Consider the following 12,851-nt stretch of genomic DNA (forward strand, 5'->3'; position numbering starts at 1 on the left):
AGCTCCGTTGGGAGAGCGTGTGCACATATATAGAGGTGTACTCCTCGACCCAGCAGGCCAGGTTGGACTCTGACCTGTGGCCCTTTGCTGCATGTCATTCCCCCTCTCCCTCCCCTTTCTTCTGTCCTGTCAAATAAAGGCCTAAAATGCCCAAAAAATAATAATAATAATATAAAAAAAAACATGTTATTGTTGAAATACATATACCAACACAAGTATGTATATCTCATTGTACGTTTGCCATCTTATGGACATATTGTGTAAAAATAGTTAATCCACTCCAATCAGTCAAATCGAACGTCATTTTTGGCCAGTTATGTCAGCTTTGTGTTTGTTGGATTAATCGGATGAGATGAAAAATGAGAAGAGCCTTTCGTCTGCCTCTCACAGTAGTTTTGATGGCCATGGTCATGGCCGACAGCCACCTTGGTGTGTCGGGGCCTTTTTATTTTTTAACCCTGCAAGGAGATTAACCTGCGCTCTCCCTTCTCAGGGCCAAGCGGGAGACAGAGGTGACACATCTTAAAAAGACTCTGGAAGACGAGGCCAAAGTCCACGAACAACAGCTGGTTGAGATGAGACAGAAACACAGCCAGGCCTTCGACGAGCTCAACGAGCAGCTGGAGCAGGCTAAGAGGGTAAATGATCTTCAGAGCTTCTTTTTAATCCCAACTGCTTCCATTTCTCCTACATTGTTTTTTTTTTTTTTGACTGCACAAAGCATTAATGCTTGTCCTACCCTGCAGAACAAAGTGTCCATGGAGAAGGCCAAGCAGGCTCTGGAGTCGGAGAGGAACGAGCTAGCCATCGAGATGCAAACCCTGATGCAGGGTAAGGGAGAGTCGGAGCATCGCAGGAAAAAGGCTGAAGGCCAGGTCCAGGAGCTGCTGGTCAAACATTCAGAGAGTGAGCGGCAGAGGCTGGAACAGGCCGAGAAAATGGCAAAAATGCAGGTTTGTGTACCCCTACACACGTCTGTGGTCAGAGGATTATGCCGTAACTTTGCCATATGCAAAATCTTTATAGTCTTTATAAACAGACTATTCATACAATGAATACTATGTGCATACAAATTGAACTGTACGTAGATGATGTGTAGTTTCTGTTCATATCAGTGGTTCATTTTTCATCTTGTGTCTGCAGGCTGAACTGGATAATGTCAACAGTCTGCTGAGTGATTTGGAGGGCAAGTCCATCAAGGCAACAAAAGACTGCTCTGCTGTGGAGTCTTCGCTGCGGGATGTTCAGGTACGCAGACGTACATGCTGTTGATCCCCTCGCGTATGTTAAAGGGATAAAACTATCGTGGTCTAGAGCTGAAGATCTTTGCCCGAACCCGACGGGACCCGACGGGTTCGGTCTAGTTCGGTCTTCATTTCTATCATGTTACACGGGCTCGGGCCGGGCTCGGGCCGGGCTCGGGCTTGCGCTCCGAGTTGCGCAGTTAACGAGCGGTCAGGTGAAGCGTTTCGTGAAACAGAGGCTGGCTTCTGGAGGACTTATTTTATTTCTTTGTTCCAACTTCCACGTGGCCGATAGCCTCCGTTAGTCATGAATAAATGATGTTAAAAAATGTATAAATTAGTCATTCTTGACGGAAGACAAAAGAGCTGTGTGCGTGCGCCGCAGTCTCTTTTTTCTTTCTCTCCCTTTTCCGCCGAGTGGTGCGTGTGCCCGCTCGCGTGAAGAGCGACATGCGCTCTAATCACTGCTGATAGACGGCCTTTTGTACAATCTGTCAATCAAAATGTACTTGTCGGGCTCGGGCTGAATTCTCTTGGGCTCGGGCCTTGTCGGGCCGAACTTTTAAGGCCCGATTACAGCTCTACCGTGGTCTAAGGTTGTCATCACACCTGAGCAGTTTGGTCCTTTTGAACCGAATCCTGGAGCACTTCGGCGTGGATAGTCCAGTTGTTTTGGGTCGGTGCAAAAGCTCATTTAAACCAAACAACCGAACTCTGGTCCCCTTGGAAACGGAGGTCTCGGTTCGCTTCCAAGTGCTCTAGAGTTCAGTTCACCTTGGATGAGAACGAGATTCGACCCAAATACAGGAAGTGAACCAAAAAACACTGCAATTACCAGCCTGCTGTTTCAACCTTGCACACGGACTTGTATAGAATTTAAGGGATGAAAACTTCCAAATCCATAACCTCATCTATCCTGTAAGGACACTCGAGACAAAGCATAGCAATTTATTTTTATGACAAAGGGCTGTAGCCTAAATAATGGTAAAAGTTAGATGAAGTCCCGAAACTGCCTGTAAGTCAGTTTTGTCTGGTCTAATCTGCTTTATGGTCATTTGTGTTGTAACGACGAAGGAGAGGGATTAATTCACATTATTTAATGCATGATTCAGATTGTGCTCTGAATATAATCTGTCAGTTTTAATGCTCTTATCAAGGGACAAACATGTTGTATTTGTTGTTTAATTGGCTGTAAAATAATTTATAAATGATGACTTGAATCAAACATTGCTTAAAATATATCAGATGATTGATGATGATTTTTTTTTTTTTGGATATTATTTAGGGCTGTCAGCATTAACGCGTTAATCGCGATGCGATTTAAGGGCCGCCGCAATGCGATTAATTTTTTTTAATTGCAGAAATTCAGAGAAATTAAAAAATTAATCGTTTGACAGCCCTATTTAGGAGTTACTAAACACTATATTGACTCTGGTAAGGAGAGGGATTTTTAGTTTTTTAGTTAGTTACTTGGAGGAATTGTGCAATAATAGATTCACACATTTTTCTTTTGTTTACAGTAAATAAATAATTACAAATCTTAAAATCAAGTTCATAAAGTAACTTTCTTTGCATTCATTTGATTCCCAATCAAGATCCACTGGTAAGAGTTGCTTTCCATTGTTAATATGTACTTAAAAACAGTTCTGAAATGCAAAATAATAGAATTTTAATCGTGATAAAATATGCGGTTAATCGTGATTTAACTATAGAACTTCAGCGATTTAAAAATTAATCGTTTGACAGCCCTAATACTATTAAGTTATCAAATGGTCTGCTTCATATAATTGAGCTTTCCATGGCCATGTTTTCCAACAGGAGCTGCTCCAGGAGGAGACACGGCAGAAACTGGCAAACAGCACCCGTCTGCGCCAGCTGGAGGACGAACAGAACAACCTGAGGGAACAGCTGGAGGAGGAGGAAGAGGCAAAGAGAAATGTGGAGAAGCAGCTGCAAACTGTTCAGGCTCAGGTATGGAAAAACACACATGAACATGTCTACACACTGTCTGCTAATAACTTGAGACATTTAGACCAGTAGCTTAGAAACTCCTTCCAGCTGCAGAATTGGGGGGGGGGGGTAGTAAAAAGGTCAAATGTGTGCATTTTAATTCAGTTTTTTTGTGTGTTACTTTGGGAACTTCTGATGTTAAAGGTCCCATGGCATGAAAATTTCACTTTGAATTTCAAAAGCAGCATGTCATAGGACCTTTAATGCTCAATAAACCATAAGTATACTACCTGGGAGGATAGTATATTTTATACTACCAGAGGATAAAGTCAGGACTGAGATTTTGCCTGGAAAAAGGTTAAGGAATAGCTCCTTGGCATTGAAATCTGTATTTGGCTTTCCAGATGTAAAGATTCCTTTTCACCACAAGCTCCCTGAACCCCCTTTTTTTGACACCACGTCTCTCCTTTATAGCTTCTTGAGATGAAGAAGAAGGTGGAGCAGGACGCTGGCTGTCTGGAGGCTGCTGAGGAGGGGAAGAAGAGGCTTCAGCGGGACATGGAGGCGTTGAGCCTGCGTCTGGAGGAGAAGTGTTCTGCCTTTGAGAAGTTGGACAAAACCAAGACTCGTGTCCAGCAAGAGTTGGACGACCTGCTGGTAGACCAGGACCACCTCCGACAGATCGTCTCCAACCTGGAGAAGAAGCAGAAGAAGTTTGACCAGGTGAGAGAGTGTGTGTGTGTGTGTGTGTGTGACTGTTTGAGTCTGTGTGTGTGTGTGTGTGACTGTTTGAGTCTGTGTGACTGTGTGTGTGACTGTGTTTGAGAGACTGTGTGTGTGACTGTGTTTGAGAGACTGTGTGTGACTGTGTTTGAGAGACTGTGTGTGTGTATGTGTGTGACTGTGTGTGTGACTGTTTGAGTCTGTGTGACTGTTTGAGAGACTGTGTGTGTGTGACTGTGTGTGTGTGTGTGTGTGTGTGTGTGAGACTGTGTGTGTGACTGTGTGTGTGTGTGTGTGTGTGTGACTGTGTGTGTGTGTGTGAGACTGTGTGTGTGTGTGTGTGTGTCTGTGTGTGTGAGACTGTGTGTGTGAGACTGTGTGTGTGAGACTGTGTGTGTGAGACTGTGTGTGTGAGACTGTGTGTGACTGTGTGTGTGAGACTGAGTGTGAGTGAGACTGTGTGTGTGAGACTGTGTGAGTGAGACTGACTGTGTGTGTGTGTGTGTGTGTGTGTGTGTGTGAGACTGTGTGTGAGTGAGACTGTGTGACTGTGTGTGTGTATGTGGGACTGTGTGTGTGTGACTTGTGATTGTTAGGCGCAATTTTTAAACATTCTATCAATTGCACAGCCTTACTTTATAGACTTGAAATCTTTAGAATTAAGAGTTGACCCTGTCATCCTGGCTTTGTCTAGATGCTGGCAGAGGAGAAAACCATTTCAGCCCGCTATGCAGAGGAGCGTGACCGGGCTGAAGCTGAGGCCCGTGAGAAGGACACCCGGGCGCTGGCGTTAACCCGTGAGCTGGACTCTCTGATGGACACCAAGGAGGAATTGGACCGCAACAACAAACTGCTGCGGGCTGAAATGGAGGACCTGGTATCCTCTAAGGACGATGTTGGCAAGAGTGTAAGTCTAACAAAACGTGTTTTTCAGAGGTGTGTTTGTGTCCGTGTCGTCTGATCACAGGGGGTACCCGCAGGGTCTTAAGTCTTGAAAATGTCTTAAATATTTGAAAAATAAGGCCTTAAAAGTCTTATATTTCTTTAGAAAGTCTTAAATTTCGTTCAGAGGTCTAACATTTGTATTGCCCTTTCATAAGCTTAAATTACTCCTTGATTGTTTTGTCACAAAGCATGTACTGAGAACTGCAGTACAATGTTGTATAAAGTTCAAGTACTAAAATCCTTTCTGATATTCCATTATATCGTACATACTTTTGCCAGTATGGCCATGAAGTTGATATTAAATTTAATTATATATGGTATTAAAAAGGCCTTAAGAAGTCTTAAATGTAACTTGAGGAAACCTGGAGGTACCTTGGATCATACTAAGGGTATTATTCAACTTTGTTCGTTGCTGTTAAAGGAGGAAAACAAAAATTGCAATACTCAATACTATCTAATCGCAATACTTCTAGAATCTAGAAAATCAAATTGGCACCCAAGTATCGTGAAAGAATTGAATCAGGAAGAAAGCACAGCACCCCCGGACGCTGGTTCACACCATTGTTCTCATCCCAAATCTGTCCTCCCGGTTCCGCAGGTCCACGAGCTGGAGAAGTCCAAGCGTGCGATGGAGCAGCAGCTGGAGGAGATGAAGACTCAGCTGGAGGAGCTGGAGGACGAGCTGCAGGCCACCGAGGACGCCAAGCTGCGTCTGGAGGTCAACATGCAGGCCATGAAGGCCCAGTACGAGAGAGACCTGGCGGGCCGCGACGAGATGGGCGAGGAGAAGAAGAGGTCACTGGTCAAACAGGTCCGTACAGGATGGAGAATGAGGCACATTTTGTTTTTCTGCTGCCTGTGGGGAGTTGGTTCTAGACTGCTAGATAACCTGTATATAGAGAACAGTTTGGTTACAGACGAATGGAGCGAAATTCTTAGACGACTAAGGCTATGTTCACACTTGGTGTCTGTCTTGACAAGAAAATGGGGGAATGAGAGGGGGGAACGCCAGAGCAGGGAGAATGAGAGGGGGAACGCCAGAGCAGGGGGAATGAGAGGGGGAAACGCCAGAGCAGGGGGAATGAGAGGGGGGAACGTCAGAGCAGGGGGAATGAGAGGGGGGGAACGCCAGAGCAGGGAGAATGAGAGGGGGGGGAACGCCAGAGCAGGGGGAATGAGAGGGGGAACGCCAGAGCAGGGGGAATGAGAGGGGGGAACGCCAGAGCAGGGAGAATGAGAGGGGGAAACGCCAGAGCAGGGGGAATGAGAGGGGGGAACGCCAGAGCAGGGAGAATGAGAGGGGGAAACGCCAGAGCAGGGGGAATGAGAGGGGGAAATGCCAGAGCAGGGAGAATGAGAGGGGGAAACGCCAGAGCAGGGAGAATGAGAGGGGGGGGGAACGCCAGAGCAGGGGGAATGAGAGGGGGGGAACGCCAGAGCAGGGGGAATGAGAGGGGGGAATGCCAGAGCAGGGGGAATGAGAGGGGGGGAACGCCAGAGCAGGGAGAATGAGAGGGGGGGGAACGCCAGAGCAGGGGGAATGAGAGGGGGGAACGCCAGAGCAGGGAGAATGAGAGGGGGAAACGCCAGAGCAGGGGGAATGAGAGGGGGAACCGCCAGAGCAGGGGGAATGAGAGGGGGAACCGCCAGAGCAGGGAGAATGAGAGGGGGAAACGCCAGAGCAGGGGGAATGAGAGGGGGAACCGCCAGAGCAGGGGGAATGAGAGGGGGAAATGCAGCAAAAGATATTAGTTTTTAAAATCAAAATGTAACCTTAATCGACAGATCTGTTTCTCCACAAAGAATCATGCAAAAGCACCACTTTTAAATCTTGTTTTTACTACAGATATATATAAGTTTCTTCGAAATAAGTTATTTAGCATGAAAAAAGATTTTTTTTTAAAATGACTAAAGAAATCTCTTTGACTAAGACCAAAACAAGCGATTAGTTGACTAGTCGACCAGGTGGTTACTCGTGCAGTTCTTTCTAGACCAGTATTGGTTTTGTTTCAAAAGTTGTTGACAAAATTTCTCTTTAGAAACACAAGACGTAGACAAAAGTAGAGATGCACCGATTACAACTTTCTAGGCCGATTCCGATTTCTGATTTTCTTTGCGTTAGGCCAGCCGATTCCGATTTTAGCCGATTCTGATTTCATTTTTTCTAACCACTTTACAGCACACACAAATATTTATTTTCTATCTTTTCTTTAATAGAACATGTGTTGAACAGATAATGGATCACTATAAAATAGAACTATATAAATTACTCCTGGTGTGGGACATTCACACACATCTAAAGAGCAATGTTAGAACCATTTCCTTCTTTTCACATCAATATCAACTAAAGAAATGTGATTTTAGGTTTTTGGTGTCGTCCCTCCACGCCCTACTTTCTCCTTGCAGGTGTTGCATATTGTAAACTTGTTATCTTCTGCACACACGCTGAAGAATTCCCAAACAGCTGACATGTTGCAGGTTAATTCACCAGGTTCCTACATGTGGAGAATAGCGCCGACACACGCTTCACGACACACGGCGGAAAAGTTGAGAGGAAGGAAAAATAGACTTTGCTGTCGCGTCCGTGTGTGCGTGCGTCCTTGAGAACTGTAACTGGTATAACTTATGTTGTCAGTTAATTGTAGCGTTGACCGGCATAAAATCATCATATGTCAGACTGACCTGCCGGTCATGGCTGAACACGTGAAAACCGGCCAATTCCGGTCACCGGCCGGACTATCGGTGCATCTCTAGACAAAAGTCAGACCCTGTTTTTTCACATTGACAATCATTTAAAAATGAGAGAAAATGAGCATGAAATGAAGGTAAAAATGTCCTACAATTTCAATTTGAATTGAAGTTCTTGTCGCTGTCAGGCTGAAACACTGCTCAGGGACGAAGCCTGTAGGTGCAGTTTCTTGTTTGTGGGTTATGGGGCGTGGCTGAACTCCAGCGTGCATCCATCAGGTGCGGGAGATGGAGATGGAGCTGGAGGATGAGAGGAAGCAGCGCTCTGCAGCTGTCGCCGGGCGCAAGAAGCTGGAGCTGGACCTGAAGGAGCTGGAGGCAGGCATCGACATGGCCAACAAGAACCGCGACGAGGCCCTCAAACAGCTGAAGAAACTCCAGGTGAGTCCGTCGTTGATATATGATATATATGCAACAAAAAACAAGAAGCCATGAAGCGTTTAAATATACCAGCCATGTAGTTTTCTCCCTGTGTCCTCTGACCAGTGGTGGAATGTAACCAAGTACATTTACTCAAGTACTGTATGTAAGTACAAATGTTGAGGTACTTGTACTTTGCTTGAGTCTTCTCTTTTCATGCCACTTTCTACTTCTACTCCGCTACATCTCAGAGAGAAATATTGTACTTTTTACTCCACTACATTCATCTGTTAAAGCTTTAGTTACTAGTTACTTTACACATTAAGATTTCTACACACACACACACACACACACACACACACACACACACACACACACACACACACACACACACACACACACACGTAGCTTATAAAATCTGATGTTTGATTCTAAAGTAAACTAGCCAACAATATAACAGCTACAAGTCCAGCTGAGATGATCAGACCATTAAACACACAACTGGTTGGATCCTTTACACACTACAATGGGAGGATTGTTCTGCATTGACTACTTTTCAATGCAGGACTTTTACTTGTGACAGAGTATGTTTACAGTGTGGTATTAGTACTTTTTAGGGCTGTCAATCGATTAAAAAAATCAATCTAATTAATTACATACTCTGTAATTAATTAATCGAAATTCATCGCATACATAATTAACGGTGCCTGAACCGATACTTTTTAAGAAAGTAAAAAAAGAAAAGAAAAAAAAGGGTACTAAACAACAGTCGGTGACATTAAAGAACGGCTTATTAATTGTTAAGGCCATATGGTCAAAATTAAATGATTTAATAATAATGTATAACAATAACTTATTTCACTAGTAAATTGCTGTTGAACGACAAAAGGGAAATGGACATTTACAATAACTTCAAATGCACCACGAGGCTGTAGTTTACCAGTTTCATTGAACGCACAGTCTGTGTTGTTTTTCCGACGGCTAAAACACAGTCAAACTTTACACCGTTCAACCGTACAACCGTTTTTAATCCAGCTACTAGCTAGCGGTAGGCTAACGTTAGCTGCTGTTGAGTATAGTGTTAACTAGCGTCGCGTGCAGCGGTGTTTGTGTTGCCGTCTGTTTCAGAGCATCAGAGAGAAGAGCAGACATATCAGTGGCACCAGATTTCAGTAGCCAGGGTTGGCAGGAAGAAGATTTTTACAAGTAAATGTTCCAGTTAATGATCCAGGCAGAACATTCTCGTCTCCCTCCTTCATTTTACAGTCCAATGGAGGCTAGAACGGCTCCGGGTCAAACGTCAATATGGAATGGATTAATCTGCGTTATTTTTTTTAACGCGTTATTTTTTCTCAGATTAATTAATCGAAATTAACGCGTTATTTTGACAGCCCTAGTACTTTTACTTAAGTAAAGGATCTGAATACTTCTTCCACTGCTGCCTCTGACTCAGTTTGCCTGATTCTTCTTGACTCCGCAGGCCCAGATGAAGGATCTTATGCGGGAGCTGGAGGATACTCGCATGTCCCGAGAGGAGATCCTGGCTCAGAGCAAGGAGACGGAGAAGAAGCTGAAGGGAATGGAGGCCGACATGCTCCAGATGCAGGAGGTCTGCATGCACGCCTCTCCTCCTCTCTGTTCTATTCCCCGGCCTCTGTTGCTAACTGAAACTGATTTCTCTTTTCTCATTCGTCCCTGTGCAGGAGTTGGCGGCAGCAGAGCGCGTGAAGAGACAGGCCCAGCAGGAGAGAGACGAACTGCAGGACGAGATTAACAGCCAGGCCAGCAAGAAGTAAGACATCTGTCAAACTCAAGTCAAATGGCAAAAGTGTCTCGTTGTGTGTATTAGAGGGTGACAATTTTTCGGGACTCCCGCGGGTCACGTGATTCCCACGGGAGTCCCGCGGTACGCGAGTCAATTTCACTGTCGCTAACGTGTTCGGGACGGATCAAGCATAGAAATCAACGGGAGCGGGACAGAGCCAGAGATTAAATTTAAGAAATGACGCTGCAATGCTGTGAGTGCGCCCAAAGATTGCGAGGCATTTCGTTTTAGAAAAGAGAACCACTTACTAACCCTAACCGTGGATTTCCACAGGATGCAGAACGTCTGCGGAGCGGCTCCGCTGCGGAGCGGCTGCGTGCTCCGCCGTCCATCAATACCCACCAGGTCCGGATTTGTTGCGTAACGGCTGCGGCCAGCCGACCACGAGATCTCGCAAATTCACGTATGTTCGCGCGATATAACAGGGTGTAGTTTCTATAAACAGAACCACAAAACCACCACCAGTTAGTTTCCATCCAGAGGAGTAGAGGGGAAACTACTCTGAGCTGTGTTTTCAAGGTGTAGTGCAGGGAAATATGATCCGCCGTGAGCACGCTGGATTTTATTTTGAAAAGTATATTTTGTAAGTTTAATTGGTTTCTGTGCTCGACTTCCTGTCCCGCACAATCTGAATTGCTGCGGAGCTCTCCGTCGTCCGTCAAAAATAGAAGCTCTGGTATCTGCTCCGGAGGGCTGGGACCGCCAGAGCTGGGACGGAGTCGGGACGCAGACGTTCTGCAGTCAGTGGAAATACACACACTGACTTTAATGGAAACCTAATGACTCCGCCGACGTTCTGGAGACGTTCCGGAGACGTTCCGGAGACGTTGCGCATCCAGTGGAAATTGCCGGTGACCCAATAGGTTTGTTGATTGGGAATACCGTGACCTGCGGGAGTCCCGAAAAATTGTCACTGCCTAACCCTAACCCCCCCAGCAGTGAGAGACACACGGCTCTGCAGCGCTGCATTCACACAACAACATCAGCACACACACACACACACACACACACACACACACACACACACACACAGAGAGAGAGTCTGATAACTTTAGACAACATAGGGAACGAAATGGGAGCGGGACGGGATTCGGGAGTCTTTGTCTCGGAATTTTGCAGGACAGGATTTTTTGGGGGGGGACAGTCCCGTGATCGGGATGTGACGGGAGTATTTTCGTGGGATCGGGACGGGATGGGAGCGGCAATTGATTCCCGTGTCCCCCTCTAGTGTGCATCACCTGTTGTTTTTGTGCCTTGTGTCCTTTCTATTTAATGTCCTTCTCATTATCAACAGTGGTGTGCTCCAACAGTCTCTTCTTTTAAATGCAGACATCTTTTTTTACAAGCTTTTAGTTGGAATGTAAATAGAGCCCGACTGATAGAGGATTTTTAAGGCCGATATCGATACAAATATTTGGTGATTTAAAAATCTGATATTTCGATATATTGGCCGATATATTTAAAAAAAAAAAAAAAAAAAAAAAATCCAGAAACGCGTAACAAAACAGATTTCCCTAACATTAGTTATTTGTAGTTATTTATATCGGTCGGGCTCTAGAATGTAATTGAGTATATTTACTCCAGTACTGTACTTCAGTCCAAATGTTGAGGTACTTGTACTTTACTTGAGTCTTCTCTTTTCATGCCACTTTCTACTTCTACTCCGCTACATTTCAGAGAGAAATATTGTACTTTTTACTCCACTACATTCATCTGTTACAGCTTTAGTTACTAGTTACTTTAGTTACTCCGCTACATTCATCTGTTCCAGCTTTAGTTACTAGTTACTTTAGTTACTCCACTACATTCATCTGTTACAGCTTTAGTTACTAGTTACTTTAGTTACTCCACTACATTCATCTGTTACAGCTTTAGTTACTTTACACATTAAGACATTTGCACACAAAAGCTATTAGTTAGGTTTAATGTGTTTGGTGAACCGGTAAATTTTTTACATCATAGAATTAGTTTTAGCATTATTATTCCTTTCTTAATTATAATAATACCTACTTATCTTATTTCATTTTTTATTCTAATATTATTTTATCTTATTGTATATTTTTCCATATATGTAATACCTTATCTTGTACATTTTTGTCATGCATGATCTTTGCCCTTTTTTTTATTTTGAAGCACATTGAGTTTCCGCCTGTTGTATGAAATGCGCTAAATAAATAAAATGGACTTAACGTGACCTTTTTGTTGAATCTGTCCGTCAGCGCTCTGGTTGCGGAGGAGAAGAGACGTCTGGAGGCTCGCATCGCTCAGCTGGAGGAGGAGCTGGAGGAGGAGCAGTGCAACACGGAGCTGACCAACGACCGGCTGAAGAAAGCAATGCTGCAGGTCTGTGGACAGCAGCACACAGCCGCACTGTATACACTCATTACCCAAGGAACTTTGGTTCATTGCCATGTGTGGTAGGGCAAAAAAAAACGGAATCTCGATAATTTTTGTTGAATATTGAAATCCTGATTATTTAACACGATTATTCAGTTGAAAAGATGGACTTTCAGTTGAATATTTGGGACTTTTTGTCCTTTATCAACTTTATTTTTTGAACAAATCAACAATGAAAACGCCTTGAACTGGCCGCCTGGCTAGCTCACCTGGTAGAGCAGGCGCCCATATGCAGAGGCTCAGTCCTCGACGCAGAGGCTCAGGGTTTGAGTCCGACCTCCGGCCATTTACTGCATGTCTCCCCCCCTCCCCTCTCTTTCTCCCCTCTTTCCTGTCTACAGCTGCCTGTCTATTAAAGGCTAAAATGCCCAAAATATTATCTTTTAAAAAAACCACAACAAAAAAAACACATTGAACTGTGAATTTTCCATTAATACTTTGGCCTTTTTTTCCTTCAGAACACAAGACAAAATAAGAGTTTACTTAAACTACATAATGTACAAAATAATCTGTTTTTTGTGGGGGCATTTTCTGCCTTTAATGGATAGGACAGCTAGATATGAAAGGGGAGAGGGGGGGGGGAGACATGCAGGAAATTGTCACAGGTCGGACTCAAACCCTGGACCTTCTGCATCGAGGAATAATCTAGGAATAGTATA

General features: G+C 44.4%; 1 protein-coding gene across 2 annotated transcripts in view; it reads left to right on the forward strand.

Annotated features, from left to right (window-relative positions):
• Nucleotides 1–12,851, forward strand: part of LOC116046725 (myosin-9-like) — a 63,520-nt gene that overhangs the window by 45,464 nt on the left and 5,205 nt on the right. For both annotated transcript variants that reach the window (XM_031295118.2, XM_035997121.1), the window contains 11 exons: nt 494–638; nt 747–953; nt 1,144–1,248; nt 3,063–3,215; nt 3,669–3,917; nt 4,612–4,824; nt 5,461–5,673; nt 7,830–7,991; nt 9,451–9,579; nt 9,674–9,762; nt 12,015–12,138. In XM_031295118.2, coding sequence (XP_031150978.2) covers nt 494–638; nt 747–953; nt 1,144–1,248; nt 3,063–3,215; nt 3,669–3,917; nt 4,612–4,824; nt 5,461–5,673; nt 7,830–7,991; nt 9,451–9,579; nt 9,674–9,762; nt 12,015–12,138 — 1,789 coding nt within the window. The remainder of the gene's footprint in view (nt 1–493; nt 639–746; nt 954–1,143; nt 1,249–3,062; nt 3,216–3,668; nt 3,918–4,611; nt 4,825–5,460; nt 5,674–7,829; nt 7,992–9,450; nt 9,580–9,673; nt 9,763–12,014; nt 12,139–12,851) is intronic.

This window comes from Sander lucioperca, chromosome 21 (genome assembly GCF_008315115.2).
Source record: "Sander lucioperca isolate FBNREF2018 chromosome 21, SLUC_FBN_1.2, whole genome shotgun sequence".
Taxonomy (NCBI): domain Eukaryota; kingdom Metazoa; phylum Chordata; class Actinopteri; order Perciformes; family Percidae; genus Sander; species Sander lucioperca.